Here is a 23,744-nt window from a genome sequence, read left to right as displayed (position 1 = left end):
AGCTTTGTCTATGTGTGTCATAGTCTCCATAGATCATTGTGAAATAACACTCATTCATTTTATCAAAGTAACAAAAGATTTTTTTTTAAGTAACAAAAGATTTTAAAAGCAAAGTATGAATCACTTAAAGACAAAGAAATTTATATAGTCTGTTATCAAAAAAGCCATATTCCAAGAAGACTTTGATTTTTAACAGGAAGAGAAAATCAAATTCCAGATTGGTACCAGCTTATATTCATTGGACTTCCCTGGTGGCTCAGAGGTTAAAGCGTCTGCCTGCAATGAGGGAGACGTGGGTTTGATCCCTAGGTCGGGAAAATCCCCTGGAGAAGGAAATGGCAACCCACTCCAGTATTCTTGCCTGGAGAATCCCATGGACGGAGGAGTCTGGTGGGCTACAGTCCACGGGGTCACAAAGAATCGGACACGACTGAGTGACTTCACTTTCACTATATTCATTGTGAAACAATAGTTATTCACTAGTCAAAATAACAGTAAAAGATTTCAAAGGCAGTTTAATGTCTTAAGAAACCTGTATCATGCATAAAACTCTCTTCCACTTGCCACAAACATTTTTTACACTTCTGTATTCATCACTGTATTTGCCCATTCAGAGAACAGACACTTGTAAGTTCAGATGTACTTCCTTTTTCCTTAATAGAAAGTAATTCCATTCCTTATACAATTTTATTAAAATCACACATCTTACTTTTCTTTAGCAACCATGAGCTGTCTTGTATATTAGCATTTTGTAGATTGTTGAACATAAATACCAGTTTTAATTTTTAAAAAACATTTGCTTTTTTTTTTTGATAGAGAACATCTCAGGATGGCACCAAACATATTTATTAATAGTCCAAAATCTCTTTAGTTTTTCTGTAAGAGGAAGTTGGTGTTCAGTAATTAATGTTTTAAAAATCTTATTTTATTTGGAAGTGACCTAGCTATTGAATAAAATTTTACCATTTAGTAATTTATCATTTAGTTTAGAAATTTAAGTTACCCCAATCCTCAGAGATTATTTTAGACATTTCTAAAATATAAGTATTTTTAATAGAGTTTATCTAAAAGTTTTCATCTCATTTATATATATAAAGAGTTACTTTTTTTGTTGACAAATTTAGTTTACCTTAAACCTAGGCACAATAAAAGTATTATACAATGTTGATGACTTAAAGACATGTCTTAATTAGAATTGCAAACAAACATTAATGTTAGATATTTAATATTGAATATTTTTCAGTTCAAGTGAACCTTAATTTAAATAGAACTCATTTATAAATTAACCACATAGTATCCAAAAACAAAGACACACACTGAGACACAGTTGAATTTAGACAGACAGACAGAGATCTCATAGTTTTCTGCTTGAAATTTAAAATATCTTTCTGCTCCTTCTTTTTCTTTTTTTCCCTTGGTTTGAGTTCTGCCAATTTGTTTATGGCTGGAGTCCTAGACAGAGTGGGCTGTGTATCCCAAGGATATGATAAGAGTTAGCTTCAGGTTTTTTCCCAGGCCTGTTTTTGTTTCCCAGGCAGAATTGGAGCTCCAAAAAAGTATTTTAACAAGTCAACTTTTTCCTAATTGCACGTGCAAGAAGAACCAGTTTTGCAGTTTCAAAAAAGATTTTATTTTAACCAGTTTTCTCCAGAATCTAAAGAATATCATGGCTATTCAGTGCCAAAAATGTCATCTCTCTTTTTTGTAGTCATAGTGTATTATCCATATAATGAATGATACATGCATGAGAGGATTGCTGTTGCATTGGGTGTAAAGCCTTGGCTACAAAATTTTGACAAATAGTGGGACTGTTAATCATATCTTGAGGTAATACAGTCCATTGAAATCTTTTATATGACTCCTTTAAATTAATGGAAGGAACTGAAAAGGCAAATCTAGGCTGATCATCAGTGTGTAAAGGAATAGTAGAAAAACAATCTTTGAGATCAATAACAAACAATTGCCAATTTCTTGGAATCATACTAGGATTAGGTAGACCAGGTTGTAAAGTACCCATTGGAACAATAACAGCATTAACAGTTCTCAAATCAGTAAGCATTTTCCACTTACCAGACTTCTTTTGTATAATGAACACTGGAAAATCCCAAGGGCTAAAGGACTCAATGGTATGTCCCTTGCTAAGTTGTTCATTAATTAATTTATGTAAAGCCTCCAACTTTTCTTGTTTTAGAGGCCACTGCTCTATCCACACAGGTTGATCAGTTTTCCAATTAAGAGATATAAGTGTGGGTGGAGGAAGATTAACACGAGTACTGGCCACTAGTGAAAAAGCAGTCTGGGGGTGGGGGGTGGTGCTTGAAATCTTGAGCCGTCAAAGGATAAATTCTTCCTTGTTGATTTTTGCCCAGTCCCAATCTTGGTATATAACCTTGATTGAATATAACTTGGCAACTGGTCTTGCTATATTGATTTGGAGGTTTTTCAAAAGAGTCATCATCACTTTCATCAAAAGAATCAGAAGTCTGCAAAGATTCCAGTACTGACTTATTCAATGTCCATGTATTCCAAACAGAAACAAGGAGAGAAGTTCCTTTTGTATGTTCTTTCTTCAACTCGGCTCCAACCTTTTCCCAGACTTTTAAATCTAAGATCCCTATTGACAGGAACCCGCAGCAATATTTATCCACTGCTTGTAACAATTCTGATAATCGCCCTTCACTAATAGAAGCTCCTCCCGCTTTCAAGAGCTGTCTTAATAAACAAATACATGGGCAATAGTGTTCTGCACTCTCAACATTTCCCATTTTAACCCTGCTTAAACGCCTGAGGACTTACCAGTGGGAATTTTCAGAGGTCTCTCAACCGTCCCAGGTTCTGCGTCGCTGTGTTTTCATTTTTGCTCCAGCCCCACGTTGTGCGCCAGTTGTTGCTGTAGAGGTCCGGGGGCGAGCAACGAGAATGAGAACCGGACATGAAATCTGGTGCAATGGGTCAGGGGATGTGCAGCCTCTGTTGGACTGAGGTGCAGAGTCCACTGAGTCTAGCTGTTACTCCTGCTTGCAGACTGCAAAACTTGCTCTGATCTATCTTTCCCAAGACTCTACATTGACATAGTCCAGATCTCCTTGTTTTGACCCCAGGCTGTTCCCTTGTGGGATAGTCTCGGGAACAGTCAGCAAGTGTGTAGGCAGTGTTCATACCTAACGCCGACCCGCTGTTCCAAGGTCCATGCTTTTATTACTCCAGTCATACTCCCTTCTGGGTCTGGCCTTGGGGTCTGTAAGAAGGCTGTTTTTCTCAGAAAAACATGAAAAATGTTTTTCATCATTATTGATACATCATCAACACAGTTTCTTGATATATGCTGTTTTCCCAGGTGCTATTTCTATGAAATTTCTCAAGGCTCTGAGTGTACATTATCAGAAATTCTCACTACAGTTCATTATAGAAAACTTGAAATAATATGAAGAAGAAGATTACTTAAGATTTTAATTTCTTAGAAATAATTTGTTAACATTCTGGTATTTCCTTCTAACCTTTTTCTTAAAGCCTTACTACTTTTTAGTGTACTTGGAAACCTTTGAACTCAGAGCTGCAAAGAACCTTGCAGTCATCTGGTTGATGCCCTCATATTCCAGATGAGAAAACTAAGGTTCAGAGAGGTGTGGTTTGCTCATGATTCCAGGCTGATTACACAGTTGGAATTCAGGCATTCGGATTCTAGCCAAGCGACTATTCTCTTGACTCTTTGCGCAGGCCTGGAGGCCTCCAGAATGGCTCTCCAAGGTCTCTTTACTTTGACTCCTCCATCCCATTTTCTACAAGCCGTACACAGCAACCAGGGGTGGTGGGTGGTCAGTCCTGGTGCTGTTTTTTAAGGTATTATTTCTCTCACAGTGCAGTGGCTTCTTGGGCAATGTCTCGGCTCTTTTTATCAGATGCTCACAAAGAGCATGACTTGAACTGACGTGATTATTCAAACACTTTTTGTGTAAAGAAAGTATGAATTTAGTCCTAAGATTCAGGGGCCTGTAATTCACTTGTCCTGATAGTTAGGCATGTTTTGAACATCTTATAACTTAAGCATAAGCATTTTTTCCTGGGTTTGATCCTTTCCAAATTTTCTTGTTTTAAAATAATTTTATTTACCTATTATTTTTGGCTGTTCTGGGTCTTCATTGCTGGGTGGGCTTTTTCCTTAGTTGCAGTGAGCAGAGGCTACTCTCTAGTTGGCGGTGTACAGGCTTCTCATTGTGGCGGCTTCTCTTGTTGCAGAGCTCGGGCTTTTGGGCATGTGGGCTTCAGTAGTTGCTGCTCCTGGGCTCTAGAGCACAGGCTCAATAGTTGTGGCACACTCGCTTGGTTGCTCCTCGGCATGTGGGATCTTCCTGGATCAAAGATCAAACTTGTGTCTCCTGAATGAACAGGCAGATTCTTGACCACCGAGCCACCCAGGAAAGCCCTTCCCAGATTTTCTATCTCAACTCTCATCAAAAGTTAGGAAGACCCTCTCATTCTCTGTGAGTGTATCTGGCAGTCTTTCTAATTAAGAGTGAGTGAGGAGATAAGAACCTTCTTTCTGGGGACTTCCCTGGTGGTCCAGTGGCTAAGATTCCATGCTCCCAGTGCAGGGGGCCAGGGTTCAATCCCTGGTCAGGGAAGTAGGTCCCACATACCACAGCTAAGACTTGAGGCAGTCAAATGAATAAACAAATAAATAAATATTAAAAAAAAAAAAAGAACCTTCTTTCTGTGTTCTCCTGCCACTTAAGCAACAAGCCGCAGGTGCTGAGCTGCTGTGGTCACTTTAGTCAGCTGCATGTTGCTGTTCTTTTCAGCAGGTGGTCAGTTTCATTCCCCAAGGGGTCACTCTTCTCCCACCGAGAGAGCAACACCAGAGCCTCCTGTCCCAGACGTAAATCCAGTGGCCCAGCAGACTGACTGCCAAGATGCTGCTTCTCCTGGCTGCTCTGTGGCGGAAGAGGCCAGGAGCCCAAGCCCAGATCAGACAAGCCTCTGCAGCTTCGAAATCAATGAAATCTACTCAGGCTGCCTGGACACAGCAGATAACCAAGAGGAGGAGCATCCAGGAACTGGCTTATCTCTTGAGGGAGCCACACCAAACCAGACAGATGAACTGAAGTCCATGGAAGAAGAGCTGGAAAAGATGGAGAGAGAGGCGTGCTGTTTTTGCGACGAAGACGAGAGCTCTTCGGACGCTGACACGGAGCTCTCCTGTGAGGACTGGGACTGGCAGAATGGTGTGCTGCGTTCCCCTAGCCTGCTTGCGCCAGCCGGAGGAGCCAAGGGCGGCGTGAACAACCGGTCCATGACTGAGGAGTACATCAGTAAGTGTGTGCTGAACCTGAAGATTTCGCAGACCTTAATGCACCAGAATGCTGATTTGCTGAGGAATGTTCAGCAGAAGATAGAAAAGCTTGAGATGATACAGAAGGAGCAGGCGGAGCGCAGGTCTCTGTGGGCTTCTTCGAGAGAGTTTGCAGGTATCCACGACTCACCTTCGGCCCTCGGCCCCCCGGCTTCCAGCTACGTCCCTCCTGTCGTGCAGTGGCCGGGGGACCAGCAGCCCGACCCGGGGGGCAACGGTCCGACTCTAGCAAGGTCTCCGAGAACAACGAAAGACTTTCGAGGAGGACATTTTGGCAAAAGGTCCAAGAAAAGAAGAGACTGTGGCTGGACACCTTTAGCTTTTTTCCCCCAAGTCACTGAAGAAAGCACCAGGGATCAGCCGGAGAAGGGCCGGCAGGTGAGGCTGAGGTGGGGGGGCAGGGCAGCACGCGGGGTCTGCATACCCTGACCCGCCTGCAAGGGCGGCGTCAGCACCGCCAACTCGTAGCGAGTCCTCTTTGCTTTGGGAAACGAGGCCTCTAGGTTGGAATTCCAAGGTAGATACTCTTCATATTCTATCTGGAACCCAGCTCACAGGCCCTGTCCTCTATAAAATTCTGTGAACTATGTGAAGTCGCTGTTTTGTAGGTCAAAATCATCAAGTATTGACAATTTTATATAGTTCAACTCACCAAATATGGTATCTTGGGCAGGTATTAATCCCCATTCTGAATTGCTTATTAATTCATTCATTCACTCATTTGATAAGCATAGAGCCAGAGGCTGTTTACTAGACCCTGGGATTTGATGAATGAGCCACAAGCTCTGCTAGGAGCAGCTCAGACACCAATGGGGAATGGAAGGATTTTGTAGTCAAAGGAAATGCCTCAGAGGATGTGAGGTTGAAGAGTGGTTCCCCTGTGAGCTGCTGCTGTTTCTTCTTTTTTTGACCACACCACATGGCTTGTAGGCTCTGGGCTTCTTAAGGACAGGTCCGTCCAGTGAGGCTGAGGAATGTCCCCACACATAGAAGGAGGCCTAGCAGTAGAAGGTACTCCGTAAGTGGTCATTGAGGGAATCAATAAGTGGATGAATTTTAACAAGTTCACACATGCAGAGCTGGCTGCCTGTTGAATCAGAATTTTAGAGATGGATCAAGCCCATCCTTTTCCAGAGTGTGAAGCTCAAGCTCAGAGACTTAAACTTCCTGAGATCCATGGATGTGACTGAGCACAGGGTGGAGTGGAAGAGGTCAGCACCACTGGAAGGAGGATCTTATTACTGAAATTATTTAGAGTTGCTGGCTCATGGTGAAAAAAAAAAAAGCAGGCTAACTTTTAGTGGGTTTTTTAATTCTTTTAAAATCCTCCACCTGAAGTGCACCCTCTTGGCCTGCACAGGGCAGCCGACTCCCACTACCCCACCTCTTGTTGTGCTACTGACCAGGCCCAGCTGGGTTTCTGACTCCCAGGCTAGTGCTCTTGCACTGTTCCTTGCTGCATTTCAGCGAGACTTTAGTCCTCACTTAGAACATTTGGAAAAACCTTGGCATTTGTTTTTATGTAAAGAGAAGGAAGGTGATTTTGGAGAAGGAAATGGCAACTCACTCTAGTATTCTTGCCTGGAGAATCCCATGGACAGAGGAACCTGGTGGGCTACAGTCCATGGGGTTGCAAACAGTTGGACACAACTGAGCTACTGCTAACACACACACACAAAGAGAAGGCACAATGCAAGTTAGAGTTTACTAGAAAACTACTAGAAATAACTTTTATTGTATACTGTATGTTGATCACCTGTTGCTGTATAACATAAAATAGCAGTGTTTTTTTACTTCTCATCATTCTGTGGGCTCTGAGTATGACAGGGCTAACTTGACTGATTCTTCCATCCCTTGTGATGCTGGCTGGGACCACCCCCTCCGCTGCATTCAGCTGGAGTCTTGAGTTGAGCAAGAAGTTCCAGGAAGGCCTCAGTTACCTGGCTCCCCCAGGCGGCCTCTTTCTACGCTTGGTTTCTTTTCATTCACTTAATGGTCTCACCCAAGCTTCTCTGCAGCCCAGCAGCTGGCTTCCCAAGTGAAAGCTGAAGCTGCCAGGTCTCTTTAAAAACTAGGACACTATCACTTTTGCTGCTTTTCTGATGGTCACAGTTAGGAAGGCAGCATAGATTCAAGGGGAGGGAAGTAGATTCCAGCTCTCTCATGGCAGTGTGGACCAGGAGGGAAGGCATTGAAGGCAGCCGTTGTTGGAAACTATCTACTAGTACATATGACTATGTGTAAAGCAACTATACCATATTTTAATTGTTCTTTAAAATGCCTACTCTAGTTTTCTAGCATAATCAAGGAATAAGGCATTTTCACATAAGTGAAATTTTCAAACATTTGAAATTCATTCTTTTAATTTCTCCGTTCTTAAATTTTTAATCATACTGAATGAAAACACTGCAGATTTGCCATTTTTCTAAATACCAATTTGAATATATTCTAAATCTATTCTAGCCTTTCCTTGGTGACCATGATGATTTTTTTAATATCTGTCACTGTGATGTTCTGTGATACATTGTTGCCTCCCCTCAACAGCCTCTGGAACTCATACTCCACAGAGACAGTGATCATTTTTATGCATCTTCTCACCTTTAGGTGTCTTGCTGCCATCCCCAGATCTCATATGTGTTGCTTTTATTTGCTGTAGGTTAGGAAATATAATTAAACTAAGTTAGTTGAAATTGCAGTAAGCAGATCGCAGGTCTCTTTTTTACGCTAAAGGGCATTGGTTTTAATTTATTTTACTTCTACTATTTTGGAAGTATTGTAGCCTTCTTTTTTTTTTTTTTTTTGGTTGTGTTTTATTTTCATAGCACCCCTCTCCTCCCCCCACTCCCCCAGTAGATTTAGGCACATATTATTGTCCCTGATTTATGGATGAAGAAACCAAAACATAGGGCTCACTTAGGTCAGTCTGAGTAAAGATCAGATGAGAACCCAGGGCCTGGGACTCCTGCCGTAAAACCTGCTGCCTTAATAATCACATAGGGGAAAGTTTGGGGAATTTTGATGTCTATTTTGTCGCTCATTTTCCACTTGCACCCTGTTCGGACTGAAGTCCTGAGGGCCAATGTGTCTATGAAGAGGCCTCCAGCTAAGAGATAAGTTATTAAATGTGAAACATGCGAACTGAAATTGTCTTGAGAGGTCTGGTTAGTTCTACATACTGAGCGAGAATGACTTTAAAAATAGAATGTGAGAGTGAAGGGAAGAGGGATTCCTTCATCAAAGCACTGAAACATGTCTGCTGATTTTTAAGCTGCCAGCTCGTTATGGCCCTGGAAAACAGAGCGGAGGTGAACAGTTTCAGCCCACTCACGGAGCCAAGGACAGTTTGGAAAGAAACAGGAACCAGAATACCAGCAGGTGGGTTAAGGTTTCATTGTTCTTTGCATCACCATGTCTTTAGATGCTATGTGACCCTTAGGCCACTTAATGATCTTCATGTTGCTGATGACAAAGAGATTGTGAGAGTTGAGCAGTAGTAACACAGAAAGAGATGTTGGCAGATTCTCTGTTGAGTGAGTGAGAAGAGCAGTATAATGGAAACTCGCAGGAGACGTCAGAGGTGAAGTTGCTGGCAGGTCAGCCAGACAGAACTCTTCAGAGGTCCAGAGCAGAGCATCCTGCCTTTCTGAAACTGTCCAGATTGCTTTTCTGATAAAAACAAGTGCCAAGTATCCCATGTGCCAGTGTTCCAGAAACCAAACTACATGAAAACCAGTGTTGTTCAAAATAAGCGTCACTGACTCTGGGGGGCAGGAGGAGGAAGTTGAATGATATCATTGTTACCTTTTGGACTCTGATTTTTAGCCAGGTTGATGAAATGAATTGATTTCAACACAAACCAATTTTCCTTCAGTAGAAGAAAAGTGTATGCATATGCTGGGTTTTTAAGAACTTAAGAAAAACAAATTTTCTTTTGCATAGGAAGAATTATTAATGGAGCAATAAATGTTTTTCAGGATAAGTAGTAATATGAACTTAGTTTTCCTCTTCTGTGGTTAAAAGGCAGCATTAATCCACAGCTTTGAAGTCAGTCTTCCTGGAAAAAAATTTTTTTATTCCTGCCCTCATTGGTGACTGAGAATAATGACAAGACTTTGCTGTTCTCTTCACTTCAGTTAAATATGTACCAAAGAGGGAATCGAGGAACGTGCCCAGACATTTTAGATTAGTGCATTTTACCTTTACAAAGGGAATTAACTGAAGAACCATCATCGGCATCAGAGAGTGTAGCACTCACATCATTGCCAAAAGTGAATAGGGTGACAGTGTAGCCACTGGAGGACAAAGCAGAAGCTGTAGTTGTGACCTCCCCTGCTCAGCACCCTCCTCCCCCTGGAGAACAGAAACAGGTCAAAGAGAAAGCTTTAATGCTTTGCTGTCAGTCCACCTAGTCTTGTGTGCTTTCAAAATAACTCTAATTATATACATGTAGGCATTTCTGTGGGCTTTCCAGGTGACTCAGTGGTAAATAATCCGCCTGCCAATGCAGGAGACGCTGGTTCGATTCCTGGTTGGAAAAGATTCCCTGGAGAGAGAAATGGCAACCCACTCCAATATTCTTGCCTGGGAAATCCCATGGACAGAGCAGCCTGGCGGGCTACAGTCCCTGGGGTCACAAAGGGTCAGACATGATTGAGCGACGAAACAAAAAGGCAGTTTTGTATCCTGAGCTTTTGCTTTACATTAGAACGTTTTTATCCTTTGTTATTAAAAACATCCTGTAAACTTACTTTGAAATTGTAAGTTTGAAATGGGGAAAAATTGAATTTTCCCCTTTATTTTTTTCCCCCATTGTTGAATTTTAGGTTGTTTCAGTCTTTCTTTTTTCTGTTATGACTAGGGCTATAGTGACTTGTCAGTAAATTTTGTTCTGCATTTTGGGTTATGTCCTTGATAGGCTACCAGAAGCAGAGTTACAGAGGGTTTGAACATTTTAAAGATGCTTGATAGCTGTTGCCAAATTGTTCTTCAAAGAAGCTGATCAGACATGACGTTTTTAATTCAATAGCCTCTCTTTGCACTCTGATACAGCAGGAGACCGGGCTATTCTAGATAAAAGAGAATTCCTGTGTATGCATAAATTACAAGTTTTCTTTTTCTGTATCTTATTTGGCTGTGCCAAGTCTTAAGTTGCGGCAAGTGGCATCTTCTAGTTGTGGCATGTGGGATCTAGTTCCCTGACCTGGGATCAAACCTGGGCCCCTGCACTGGGAGCATGAAGACTTAGCCACTGGATCACCAGGAAGGTCCCCTAGATGAAACATTTTCAAAGAATTAGTTTAACAGGTGATAAAGTATATATAATCATGGGGTATTTAGAGGAAAAAGAGACTGATTTGTTGTGCAGATGAGGAGACCTTGGCCCAGAGATTGAAGTTTGCCAAAGTCAGCTAGCTAGTAGCAGGACATGGTCCATATCTCAGTGAAACTAGGATGAAGTCTCTGAATGATTTTAAGAATCCCTGGTGCCTTGAGCCCATCTTTATAAGTGTTAGCTGTTGTGCTATCACTGATATGCAGGTGGGCCTGTTAGCAGAGGATTCTGATCAAAGGGCAGGGAACTACTGAACCGTCACCTATGCTCTGCTCTGCTACAGCCCGAGGACCAGGGTTCTGTTTGTGAAGCTGAATCTCAAGATATTCTAACCTAGTCCTTTCATTTCTTAGCCAGGGAAGGCCTAGGGAGTCCAGTCCTCAAAGCAAAATGACACAGCTCAGTAGCGCACTCCTCACCATGCCAAGCCACCCACAGGGACCACCCGCCTCATCCAGCCCTGGCCAGGACTCCACCAGGTAGCACAGCCTTGTGGGCCGAGTGTTGGGGGGGGTCTGGTGCCCCCTCGTGGTGCGTAGGAGTCAGTGCAACCTCAGAACCACGCAGAGAATAGGGGACAGTCCTCTGGGTGGGCTCATGGACTTGGGGTTGTGTCAGGAACTTGAGTCAACTGATGTGTTTGTGTTCACTTGCCCTCTTCCCCCAAATAAATACAATTCAGGATGAGCATGCAATCTGTGTCTTCTGAAATCTATAACGCAAAGTCAAGAAATGAAGGTGATGGAGAGATACACTTAAAATGGAAAAGTGAGTATAATATATGAATATTTATATATTTATATATTATAATATATAATATTATAGATAAATAAATATTATAATATATAATATAATATATAAATAAAAATATATATATATTTTGTCTGTTGGACAAAATGAAATTTAAAGTATCTTTCTAGCTTGGTTGTTATCTCAAAGTGCACAGCCTGTCTTCTCATATTCTTTTCTTGTTAGATAATTCCATTTTAAAAGTAAGACCTTTCTGATTACAAACTGTGAAAGAGAAGTGCTTTTTTTAATCTCTGGACTATATAGGAAATCCTTCTACACTCTGTATATGTGTATATATGTATGTTGTGTAACAAAGGTAGTAAAAAAATACACAGTATAGATTCTTAGAATGTTAGGGTAGAGAGCTTGCAGTGTCACTTTCACCTATCCTGTGGGCATTATCATTTTCTATCAGTTTAATCTTATGAGCGTAAAAGAATACAGCATCTGTGTTTTTTGATAGTAATGCTAGGTGGCACTGAAAAGGATAGAAAATTTTGAGGAAAACACACATGCACATATATATGTATATATGTACTCCCAAAATATGAGCTCAGTCTGGTCTAGAAAGGCTATATAAACTCAAATAGAATTCCTTCCATTAGTTTCTATAGGCTAGGGGCTTCACATGTCATTTTCTTACAAAATCTTTACAGCAAGAAGGTCTGTCTACAAATTTCTGTTGCCTTTTAGTCTGATTCAGCATAAAGGGCTGTAACTAATTGAAATTCTGCCTGTCCCTCACTGTTATCCATTCTCTCCTCTTTCCTGCTTCAAGCCAAGCAGGGCAAGCTAAAGATGATGCAGTTCTAAACAGGGAGTAATTGTGACAATATAAGCTATAAACCATGACGTAACTCTTTAAGGAACTAAAGCTTTTGTTTCCAGCATTCACAGTGCTTTTTTAAAAGCTGCTTTCTCTTACGTCCAGCGGAGGTGAAAGAAATGGCAGCGAAAGCAGCTACTGGACAGCTGACAGTACCTCCTTGGCATCCTCGGAGTGGTGTGGCTTTAGACAGTGAGGCTGAACATGAGCCTGACCCCCTGCCGCAGCTCCCCATCAGGGTCTCCGAGCATGTGGATTGGCAGCAAGCTGCAGAGTATCTCAAGAAAAGCGATGAGCCAGGAGGAAATAAGTGTGGTCAAACAGACAGCAGTGACCAGCGTGGCAGACAGTCAGGGCCTCAGCGTTTCACCAGTAAGTTCAGATGGAGGAGCTGGGGTAGGTGAGCTCTGTCAAGCTGTCAGCTGTCGACAATAAGTAAACCTCCTGGAATATTTCCTTTGGCTTCTCTCCTTTCCTGTCTGTCTGGGGGTCCTGAATTCCAGGGGAAAGTAGCACACCCATCTAATCCCACTGTCCTTCAGACAGGTGAAAAAGTCCAGAGACTCGAAAGTTTTTTATTACTGGAGGAGATTCCTTTGTCCAAAGGAAGTAAATAGTCTCCATGCACTGACCCTGCTCCTGGATCTAACCTGGCAAAGAATTGAACCTTTCACCAGAGAGCATCGGTGGCAGGCCACCCCCTGCTGCCCACTTCTTTGCATTGCATTTTAGGCAAGAAAAATGCGACCGTCTCTCAGAGAGTCTATGCCTGAGAGGAACTTAGAGACAAACGGTGTTTACTGCCATCACTTTTATAGATTTGTGGGTGAAAACTGCATGCTGTGTCTTTCTACCTGGTAATTTGCTTGCAGTCAGGGCATGGCATATCATTTCATAGTTGTTTGAAAATCAAGGAAAGGTACATCTAAAATTATCATTCATCTTAGATAGAAAAATATACTGGTTTGGATTTTTTTGGTGTTTAAAATCTGTTCCTTGTCAAGCATCACTCTTGAACTGGTGGGCAAAAGGTAGAATGATTCACGGCTGCGTGCTAGAGCCAGGCTAACCTAACAGTCTCCACTGTCTGGACAGAACCTGACATGACACATGGCCACATTCGGCAGAAAATGCATACATTTCTCTCACAGTATCCTTTGCCCTTTCATGTCATTTAAAAATTACCGAATGGCAATTATTGTGTTATAATCGTTAGGTGTCAGGCACCTGCCCCCCAGAAAAGATGAGCAGTCAGAGCACAGTGAAGTCTTTCAAGCAAATTCGAATGCATCTGCGGCGGTTGAGAAATCTTACAGCGTAAGTCATACAGCTGGAGAGCCAACTCAAACCCAAAGACCTAGTAGGGTAAAACTGAGTTGTTACGTATTATGACATTGAAATATCTGTAGTAGTTCTTTTTAGTTGGAGCATGCGCCCTCATGTCTCTGACATGAGTGAAGAAGCCTTTCCTCCCTGTCTAATACTTTTTGAATTAGTTCAGCTCAAAGCACTGTGAATACTGGAGCTTGAGGAAAACACAGTTAGATTCAGCTCTGACCCTTGAGCGTTCTGTCTGTGTGCGTGCTCAGTAACTCAGTCGTAACCAGGCTCTTCTGTCCATGGGATTGCCCAGGCAAGAGTACTGGAATGGGTTGCAATTTCCTTCTCCAGAGGATCTTCCTGACCCAGGGATCTAGTCCACGTCTCTTGTGTCTCCTGCATTGGCAGACGGATTCTTTACTGCTATACTACCTGGGACGCCCAAGCTTTCTGTCTAACTGTGTAGAAAAGACCACCTCGTAAAGCTCAGTGTGAGGTCAGTTACCAAAGCTCATGACTGAAGTCAGATTGAAGTAGGAAAAGCAGGGCCAGGGTTGCAATGAGAGTGCCTTTGCCTGGGATGTCATCTAAGACCGAAATTCAGTTCTCAGCTCAGTGGAAGGAGTGTGTTCATGCCTGAAATCTATGCCTCAGCAAGATCCCTGGGATTCAGTCATTTCCCAGCATTTGTACTGGGGTTACAGCCTTGCTTCAGGGATTTAATGTGTTCTTCAAGTGTGCAATTGGGCCATGGTCCAGCCAGCGTAAGGAACCAAAATTTGTAATCACCATTGACATGGAAGAATATAAACAAAAATTGAGAACAAACAATGTAAAAAGCTGATTGTGATAACATTTGAGGCTTTTCAAAGAACATACCTTTGTATCTTAATCAGTACACAGACCACTCACAGGACAGTTTATTCTTTCTCTCCTGTGAGGCCTGGGAGGACGTACCACATTAAGCATACTGGCTTGGCTGGAGAAGCAGGTCTGTCAGGAAAGTGGAGAAGGTGTGGGAGGCCAGGCTTGTCTGAGAAATTTCAATTTGATATGAGGGGTTAAGGAAAGCAGCTGCTAAGTGCACAGAAGAGGAAGTGTGGCAAAGGCAATGTCCAGGGAAATAAACCGCAAAACCTGTGCAAAGAAATAATTGAAGGTAAGGAAAGGAGCCAGCTGTCTGGCCACGTGGTGATGAGGGCCTGGATGTAGAGAAGTAGCAGAAAAGGAAGGAGGAGAGCAGAGATGCTGACAAAATAACTTGCTTTTAATTAATTAATTTATTTGGCTGTGCTGGGTCTTAGTTGCAGCATGTGGAATCTAGTTCCCTGACCGGGATAGAACCCAGGCCCCCTGCATTGGGAGTGTGTGTAGCCACTGGACCACCAGAGAAATCCCAGTAACTTACTTTAAATTATTTCATTTTTTAAATAGTTCTCCCTTTTTTCTAAATTAAAAAAATTTTTTTGACTGCATGGCTGTGTGATTTTACTTCCCCAGCCAGGGATCAAACACACACTGCCTGCAGTGGAAGCATGGAGTCTTATCTGCTGGGCCACCAGGGAAATCCCTGTTTTATTTTTATTATTGAGATTGTATTATTATTTTTAAAATCATGCTCCTTCTCTTGCCTTTAAATGGGAATACCTGAAGGAGTCCCAGGTCTGAGCAGCCTCAGCCTGGAGTTGACTCCAGCACGTGGACTGTGTCTGTGCCTTGTGGGGATCAGGGTGTTTAAATTCAGTCCCCAGCTTGAGTTGTCTAGGACCTTTCTTCTTCCTGTGAATTGCAGAGCAAAAAGTTTGCCCGGCCTCCCCTACTTCCATTGTGCAGGTAAGGATGTTGAGATTCAGGACTATGGTTTGTCACACTTGCTCTGGGGTTCATGACTGGCTGTGCAGAAGGAGGGCAGAGGTGCGCACGTGGCGGGAGGGGCTCTGAGAGCATCACCCCAACTGCAGAGTGATTTTAGATGCCCTGTTACTAACTGTACAGCCAGCTCTAAAGGGATTTGTTTACAATAAACACCAACTGAAAAGTGATTTCCTACATTATTAATAGGATCAGTCTGCACAATCAACTTGTTCACCAGAGTCTTCTGAAGACACTGAAGACATGACAGATGAGTTTTTAACTCCAGACCATGAATATTTTTATTCCTCAATTGCTCAAGAAAATTTGGCTCTAGAGGTAAAAATTTACAAAGTTCAGGATAAAGTACATCTCCAGCTTTCTCTGTTGCTTTATTCCTTTAAAATTATTTTTATTAAGAAAAATAGCTTATACGTAAAATAATATCATGTCAATTTATCAGTGTTTTCATATGTTTTGAAAAAACATGTGAAAAGTAAGATTTTTCATAATGAAGGTCTTACTGCAGAATTGTGGTTCCAGCATTTGTGCAGCACTCTGTACTTCTTTTTCAAAACCCATTCCTTCTTGTTGCTTAATTCACAGTCCTTTCTTGGGGAGAGAGAAGGCAGCCTGCTATTATTGCTCTGTGTGAAGAAGCACTGGTGACAGTAGGCTAGGGAGTTAGCCCAGGACTGACAGGCTTTAGTGGTGGGAGAGCCAGGAGTAGCAGCACAGGGTCCGCAGAGAAGGTGAGGCTGTCCAGTACATGGGCCTTTCTCTGGGATCTGCCTGGCTTTTGCAAGAACCTGTTTGTGCACAGAGTATTTTTATTTATAAAATGAAAATCATAGGAGTCTTTTATTTACTCTTGTAATTTTTACCTCCTCTGTCCCCTAACCTGCCACCTTTTACCAATATGGAAGGTAGAGTGGAGGAAAGAGAGATTGTACATGCCAATCACCACATTTGACTGACTGGAAGAATTCAGTGATGCATCACAAAGCATGGTTCTCCCTCGTCGGCACTTCTGAAAACTCAGTTAGAGCAGTTTTCCATTATCAGTCCTTCGAACATTCTTGATATTACTGTGGACTGCGACATTAAGAAAATGATTAATAAAAAATATAAAGTTTATATACATATACATGTACATACATGTAATATGTACACATATATAAAAAGGGTAACAAGGAAAAGTACACGCATCTTTAGGGTACAGATCATGAACTTTTACATGCTGAACACACTCATGGAGCCAGCTCCCAAATCAAGAAATATAACATTCTTGACCCCCTAGAAGACCTTGTGTTTCCTCCCACCCACTGCTTCGCCTCAAAGGAACTGGTGTTCTGACTTCTCACCCCATAGAGTAGCTTTAGAGCCTGGGCCATCTTTCCTACCTTTTTTGGCTTTTCTAGTAAAGCTCCCAGGAATTAAAACATCTTTGTTGGATGGTTGGAGTGAGGAGAGGAGATAATTATATAAAGAAGGGAAAAGGAACCCAGTCCCACCTCACAATGGGAGGGGGAGGAGGGCTTGTTGTGGAGGAGGAACGTATAGTACAAATAAGTTCTTAATGTCTGTGAAGGTTTCTTCTTTTTCTATAAAAGATGCAGGAACTTTGTAAAGATTTTCAAAGTTTAAGAACATCAAGAAATCCTCTCCCCATCTTTTGATGATATATCTTCCTCTAGTGAACTTCTTTTCTTTGCTCTTTTGTTCTTTTATAGACCTCAAGTCCCATTGATGAAGACTTTGAAGGAATACAACATGCTTGTGCCCGACCTCAAGCCTCTGGTAATACACCCTCAGGGCAAATTCCTTTGAGAATACCTCCTGTTCACTTTCTGTCAGATCACACATGTTTAGAGCTGGAAAGGTTCTTAGAGATAACCTTCCAGGCCTTTCATTTCACAGATAAGAAAACTTAGGCTCAGTGGTTTCCCCTCATTAGAATGAATCCCCAGCTGCTCACCAGCCTCATGGCATCCATACATCATGTTATACTTCCCCTTGCGTGCTTTTCTTTTTAACTTTGCTATTTATTTATTTATAAATATTTATGTATTTATTTGGCTGTGCCAGGTCTTAGTTGCGGCACACAGGATCTTTAGTTGCTGATTTGATCTCTTTAGTCACGGAATGTGGGCTTTAATTCCTTGACCAGGGGTGGAACCCAGGCCCCCTGCATTGGGATTGTGGAGTCTTAACCACTGGACCACCAGGGAAGTCCCCCCACCTTGCATTCATATAGCATCCGTTACAGCAGTTGCTGCTTCTTTTTCCCCCTGTAGTCTCTTTCCCTAGATTTCAGGCTCCTTTGTGGCACATAGCAGGAGTTCAGTTGTTTGTGCTGAGCTGACCTGAAGGATTGGCCTGGGCCACACAGCTAGTTATTGACATGGTGACAACCACTACTAGGTTTCTATGTCCTTCCCTACTCCAGAAGACTGAGTTTTACCATCATTTTCCTTTCCTTGCATGACATCTTAGCAAAAGGGTTAGCCTTTATTAAGGCTAAGCCTTTACTAATAGCCAACACTACAGTCAACATAACATCGTGCCCTTTTGGGGTCTTGCGTTCTGTGTAACTTAGCAGTTGCTTCCTGTTACATGAGAAGTTAGCCTTGGATCAACAGCTGGGGTATGGCACAAGACAAGATATAAATGGACCCCAGGTACTGATACAGACATTTAAAAAATTGTGCACTTTCACTCTTTTAAGGTATGTAACCATCTGTTTTTAAAGCCAGGATTATCCATCTACTGAACCATGCAGCTCGGTCCATGGTCATGTCTCAACTGTCTGAACCCAGGCTGGGCAGGTGTAGGTTCTGAATGTACTCCCCTCCTCTATTGCACACTCCAGCTTGCGCCTCTAACCTGATTCAGGCCTCCTTCACAGTTGCAAGCATTTTAGGAAGCTGTACGCTTTTAGATGAACAGTTAAATTCTCAGGAAAATATTAATCTTAATTAATTTAATCTTAATTTAATTTTAAGAATTTAATCTTAAATTCTCAGAGACCCAAACCTGGGTCTCTGGCCACGCTGTTCTTTCTGTGGAGCCTCTGCCCATGATCACTCTCTGTGTGAGCCTGACCTGTGCGTGGCCACTTCACTTGCGTTTGAAAGAGGGGTGAGTAGGAGAGAGAAATTATGCGGCAGGCAGGTCAGAAAACCACGGCTAGTTGGCTGCAGACATCTGAAGTACATGTAGAAGAAGCCTCTGATTTCTACTCCATTTCCTCCTTTCAGCCCTTCTCTTCCCCCCTTCCCACTACGGCTCTGATATACATCCTCTCCATACCAGGCAATACAACAGGGGTAACAGTGGGGTACACACTGGGTTCCATGCCCAGTTCTGCTGCTGATTTTTTTCTGCATGACCTTTGGCATCTTGGGCATGTCATTCCACCCCAAGGCCCCACCTTTCCTTCGTATAAAATAAAGGAGAGAGTTAGACTCTCAAATCTCTAACTTCCCCTCCAGCTCTAAATTGTGCTTATTAGAAATTCATTTATGCTTTCTAGGGCGTTTGAAGAGAGCAGCAAGAAGGAGAGCCGCGATGCTTCTCCACGGGTGGGGGTTCAGTGTTTTCAGTCAGTCCAGTCCAGTTGCTCAGGTGTGTCCGACTCTTGGCGACCCCATGGACTGCAGCACGCCAGACCCCCCTGTCCATCACCAACTCCCGGAGCTTGCTCAAACTCATGTCCATTGAGTCGGTGATGCCATCCAACCATCTCATCCTCTGTTGTCCCCTTTTCCTCCCTCCTTCAATCTTTCCCAACATCAGGGTCTTTTCCAATGAGTCAGCTCTTTGCATCAAGTGGCCAAAATATTGGCGTTTCAGCCTCAGCATCAGTCCTTCCAATGAATATTCAGGACTGATTTCCTTTAGGATTGACTGGTTGGATCTCCTTATAGTCCAAGGGACTCTGAAGTCTCCTCCAACACCACAGTTCAAAAACATCAATTCTTTTGTGCTCAGCTTTCTTTATAGTCCAACTCTCACATCCATACATGGCTATTGGAAAAACCATAGCTTTGACTAGATGGACCTTTGTCGGCAAAGTAATGTCTCTGCTTTTTAATATGCTGTCTAGGTTGGTCATAACTTTTCTTCCAAGAAGCAAGCATCTTTTAATTTCATGGTTGCAGTCACCATCTGCAGTGTTGGGGCTCAAAAAAATGAAGTCTGTCACTCTTTCCACTGTTTCCCCATCTATTTGCCATGAAGTGATGAGACCAGATGCCATGATCTTAGTTTTCTGAATGTTGAGTTTTAAGCCAGTGTTTTCACTCTCCTCTTTCACTTTCATCAAGAGGCTTTTTAGTTCTTCACTTTCTGCCATAAGGGTGGTGTCATCTCCATATCTGAGGTTATTGATATTTCTCCCGGCAATCTTGATTCCAGCTTGTGCTTCATCCAGTCCAGCATTTCACATGGTGTACTCTGCACTGAAGTTAAATAATCAGGGTGACAATATACAGCCTTTATGTACTCCTTTCCCCGTTTGGAACCAGTCTGTTGTTCCATGTCCGGTTCTAACTGTTGCTTCTTGACCTGCATACAGATTTCTCAGGAGGCAGGTTAGGTGGTCTGGTAATTCCATCTCTTGAAGAACTTTGCACAGTTTGTTGTGATCCACACAAAGGCTTTGGCGTAGTCAATAAAGCAGAAATAGATGTTTTTCTGGAACTCTCTTGCTTTTTCGATGATCCAATGGATGTTGGCAGTTTGATCTCTGGTTCTTCTACCTTTTCTAAATCCAGCTTGAACATCTAGAGGTTCATGGTTCACGTACTGTTGAAGCCTAGCTTGGAGAATTTTGAGCATTACTTTACTAGCATGTGAGATGAGTGCAGTTGTGCAGTAGTTTGAGCATTCTTTGGCATTGCCTTTCTTTGGGATTGGAATGAAAACTGACCTTTTCCAGTCCTGTGGCCACTGCTGAGTTTTCCAAATTTGCTGGCATATTGAGTGTAGCATTTTCACACCATCATCTTTTAGGATTTGAAACAGCTTAACTGGAATTCTATCACCTCCACTAGCTTTGTGCGTAGTGATGCTTCCTAAGACCCACTTGATTGCGCATTCCAGGATGTCTGGCTCTAGGTGAGTGATCACACCATCATAACTATCTGGGTCATGAAGATCTTTTTTTGTATAACTTCTGGTGTATTCTTGCCACCTCTTCTTAATATCTTCTGCTTCTGTTAGGTCCATACCATTTCTGTCCTTCACTGTGTCCATCTTTGCATGAAATGTTCCCTTGGTATCTCTAATTTACTTGAAGAGATCTCTAGTCTTTCCTGTTCTGTTGTTTTCCTCTATTTCTTTGCATTGATCACTGAGGGAGGCTTTCTTATCTCTCCTTGCTATTCTTTGGAACTCTGCATTCAAATGGGTTTATCAGTGTCTTGGCTTTTGCTAAAGGTGGTACTTTTACAGTGGGCTTGCCATTGCATACCAGGCCACCTTCTGGACCTAAAGAATGGCAGGGGGATCGTGAGCATTTGCCAGTAGGGCAGGCTAGTCTGTGTGTCCACTTCTCCATAAACCAGAGCTGTATAATGTGGGAAGGAAAATTGGATACTGGTCCTGTGTGCCCATAGGCCTGCAAAGTATCTTCCTGAGAATTGGGGAGGAGTGACTTGAGATGCTTGAGGCCAACGAGAACAGAAGACAGTTGAATTAGCTCATTAGTACTCAAGACCCCACCCCCAGTCTTTAAGTGGTGTTTGGTGGCCAGGAGACACAGTTAGCATCCTGGGAATGCCCAGCTAATGGTCTTTTCTGCTTGGAATCGACAGTGAACAAACAGTTCTTGGTTTCAACGCCCCCTGGTGTCTGTTGACAGGAATCAGGTCAGTTTGCCTTCCTGAAAAGACAAAACCCCATTTGTCTCCGGAAATAACTGTGCGGCTATGACTGAAAGGCCAGTAAATGGCTTGATTGTATTCTGAGTGTCAGAATATAGTTCTCCCCTCTGAGCAAGGAAAATAAACTTTCAGAGCAAAAACCTCTTCTACAGTACTCAATCCAAGCCCAATTAGGAAACACTTTGTTTATGTAGTTTATTTATTATTCTAGACCAGACCAGGAAAACTCCAGAGAATGAAAATCATAATCTAGGTTTGCAAAAATGTATTAAAAATGTGTTTATTTTATTCTTTCAGGTGAAGAAAAGTTCCGAATGAGAAAAAATTTTGGAAAGAATGCTGAAATTTTGACCAAGTCTCAATTCCAACCTATACAAAGGTATATGCCATTATTTTATTCACAGTATCAGACTCATAGACGTAATGTTAATTGATGGTAATGCCCCATATTTATATGTTGCTCTTCTTCAAATATAATAGCCACCATGTTATAACAATAAGCTTTAGGCAGTTTAGATTTGTTAGGACTTGTTCAGCAGAATTGTGAAGGGTCATGGAAAGGAGCTGTCATCTGCATCCAGATCTTGACTCTACTTTTCTAACTGTACGACCTTGGTCAGATTTCTCTTCTAGTTGTGTGTGTGTGTGTTAGTCGCTCATTTGTGTCCAACTCTTCGTGGCCCCTTGGACTGTAGCCTGCCAGGCTCTCTGTTCATGGAATTCTCCAGGCAAGGATATTGGAGTGGGTAGCCTTTTCCTTCTCTGGGGATCTTCCCAACCAGGGATCAAACGCAGGTTTCCCGCATTGCAGGTGGATTCTTTACCAGCTGAGCCACCAGGGAAGCCCAAGAATACTGCAGTGGGTAGCCTATCCCGTCTCCTGGATCTTCCCCAGCCAGGAATCGAACTGGGGTCTCCTGCATTGCAGGCGGATTCTTTACCAGCTGAGCTACTTAATGTTATGTAGCGCACAACCCCCAGATTCTAGTGGCTTACAACAACAAAAACTGCTTTTGTGTTCATGTTCCATGCCCATCAGGGATTGGCCAGAAGTGTTCTGTGCTGTATTACTTTCTCTCAGAAATCCACCATGCGGGAGACTCCATCTTTGTGCTTCCTTTTTTGCTGAGGCAGGAAAAAGAGAACATGGTGAATTGTGCACTGGACTTTTAAAAGTTTCTGCCCCAAAGTGAATCACATCACTTTCACTTACATTTCACTGGTTAAAGCAAGTCATATGGTCATTTATGTAAATTAGGCGGACCGGAAAGTACTGTCCTATGTTGTGCTCAGAAAAAGAAATATTTTTTGAACGAATTAATAGTCACAACCCAATCTAAAATCCATTCTCTTTCCTTTATACCACTGGTCTCATAGGGATTGCTACAAAGATTAGAAATGTGGAAACATTTGGGAGGATTTAGCATGAGATCTGGCTTATAGTTGATGTTTGAGTATTGAAAATGTTAAATATTGGTTAAATATTGGTTAAAGTAGAAACAAATCAAATTTGTCTTCAGAATTCTTTTCTAGTCTTTCTTTGACACAAGCCTCTCTTGGCCTCCCCGATCCTCCATGCCAGGAAGCTGCCTCACAGTTGGTGAGGCCCCGTGGCTGTGTCTGTTGCTCCAAGCTCCATCCCCAGCAAAGTACTCCATTGACTTCCTCAGAAGCTTGCTCAGCCAGTAGCATCATAGGTTGACTGCAGGTGGGCTGACCTTTCAGTTCATTTCAGTTCAGTCGCTCAGTCCTGTCTGACTGTTTGCAACCCCGTGGACTGCAGCATGCCAGACCTCCCTGTCCATCACCAACTCCCAGAGTTTACTCAGACTCATGTCCATTGAGTCGGTGATGCCATCCAACCATCTCATCCACTGTCATCCCCTTTTTCTCCAGCCTTCAATCTTCCCCAGCATCAGGGTCTCTTTCAATGAGTCAGTTCTTCACATCAGGTGGCCAAAGTATTGGAATTTCAGCTTCAGCATCAGTCCTTCCAATGAATATTCAGGACTGATTTCCTTTAGGATGGACTGGTTGGATCTCCTTGCTGTCCAAGGGACTCTGAAGAGTCTTCTCCAACACCGTGGTTCGAAAGCATAGAGAGTGTTTATTTAGTCTCTGAAGAGGAAACAGTGGCCCAGACATGCCTGTGAACGTGTGGCTTATCAGGAGCAGTCAGGATCGAAGCCCTCACTTTGCACTCTGAGCTCAGTGCCCTTCTTGCTGCATCTCACACTGTCCTTGGACCACGCTGTTGCACTCTGCTGACAGAAGATTTATGTAATTTTCTCACTTTCTCTCTTAACAGTACTGAAGGTGAACAAGACGAGACATTAAAGGAACCACCAAAGGAAATGAAAGAGAAAGATATGTATGGCCACCAGA

General features: G+C 42.6%; 1 protein-coding gene across 1 annotated transcript in view; it reads left to right on the top strand.

Annotated features, from left to right (window-relative positions):
* The window catches only part of TEX14 (testis expressed 14, intercellular bridge forming factor), a 106,302-nt gene that overhangs the window by 66,078 nt on the left and 16,480 nt on the right, over positions 1-23,744 (top strand). The window contains exons 14-23 of the mRNA XM_061142634.1: positions 4,800-5,728; positions 8,619-8,725; positions 11,036-11,161; positions 11,365-11,450; positions 12,406-12,672; positions 13,517-13,617; positions 15,682-15,810; positions 17,205-17,271; positions 21,657-21,738; positions 23,668-23,730. Of these exons, the coding sequence (XP_060998617.1) occupies positions 4,800-5,728; positions 8,619-8,725; positions 11,036-11,161; positions 11,365-11,450; positions 12,406-12,672; positions 13,517-13,617; positions 15,682-15,810; positions 17,205-17,271; positions 21,657-21,738; positions 23,668-23,730 (1,957 nt within the window). The remainder of the gene's footprint in view (positions 1-4,799; positions 5,729-8,618; positions 8,726-11,035; positions 11,162-11,364; positions 11,451-12,405; positions 12,673-13,516; positions 13,618-15,681; positions 15,811-17,204; positions 17,272-21,656; positions 21,739-23,667; positions 23,731-23,744) is intronic.

The sequence above is a fragment of the Dama dama genome, chromosome 5, assembly GCF_033118175.1.
Source record: "Dama dama isolate Ldn47 chromosome 5, ASM3311817v1, whole genome shotgun sequence".
NCBI lineage: Eukaryota > Metazoa > Chordata > Mammalia > Artiodactyla > Cervidae > Dama > Dama dama.
Note: the sequence above shows the minus strand (reverse complement) of the source record. Positions and strands in the feature narration are given on the sequence as shown.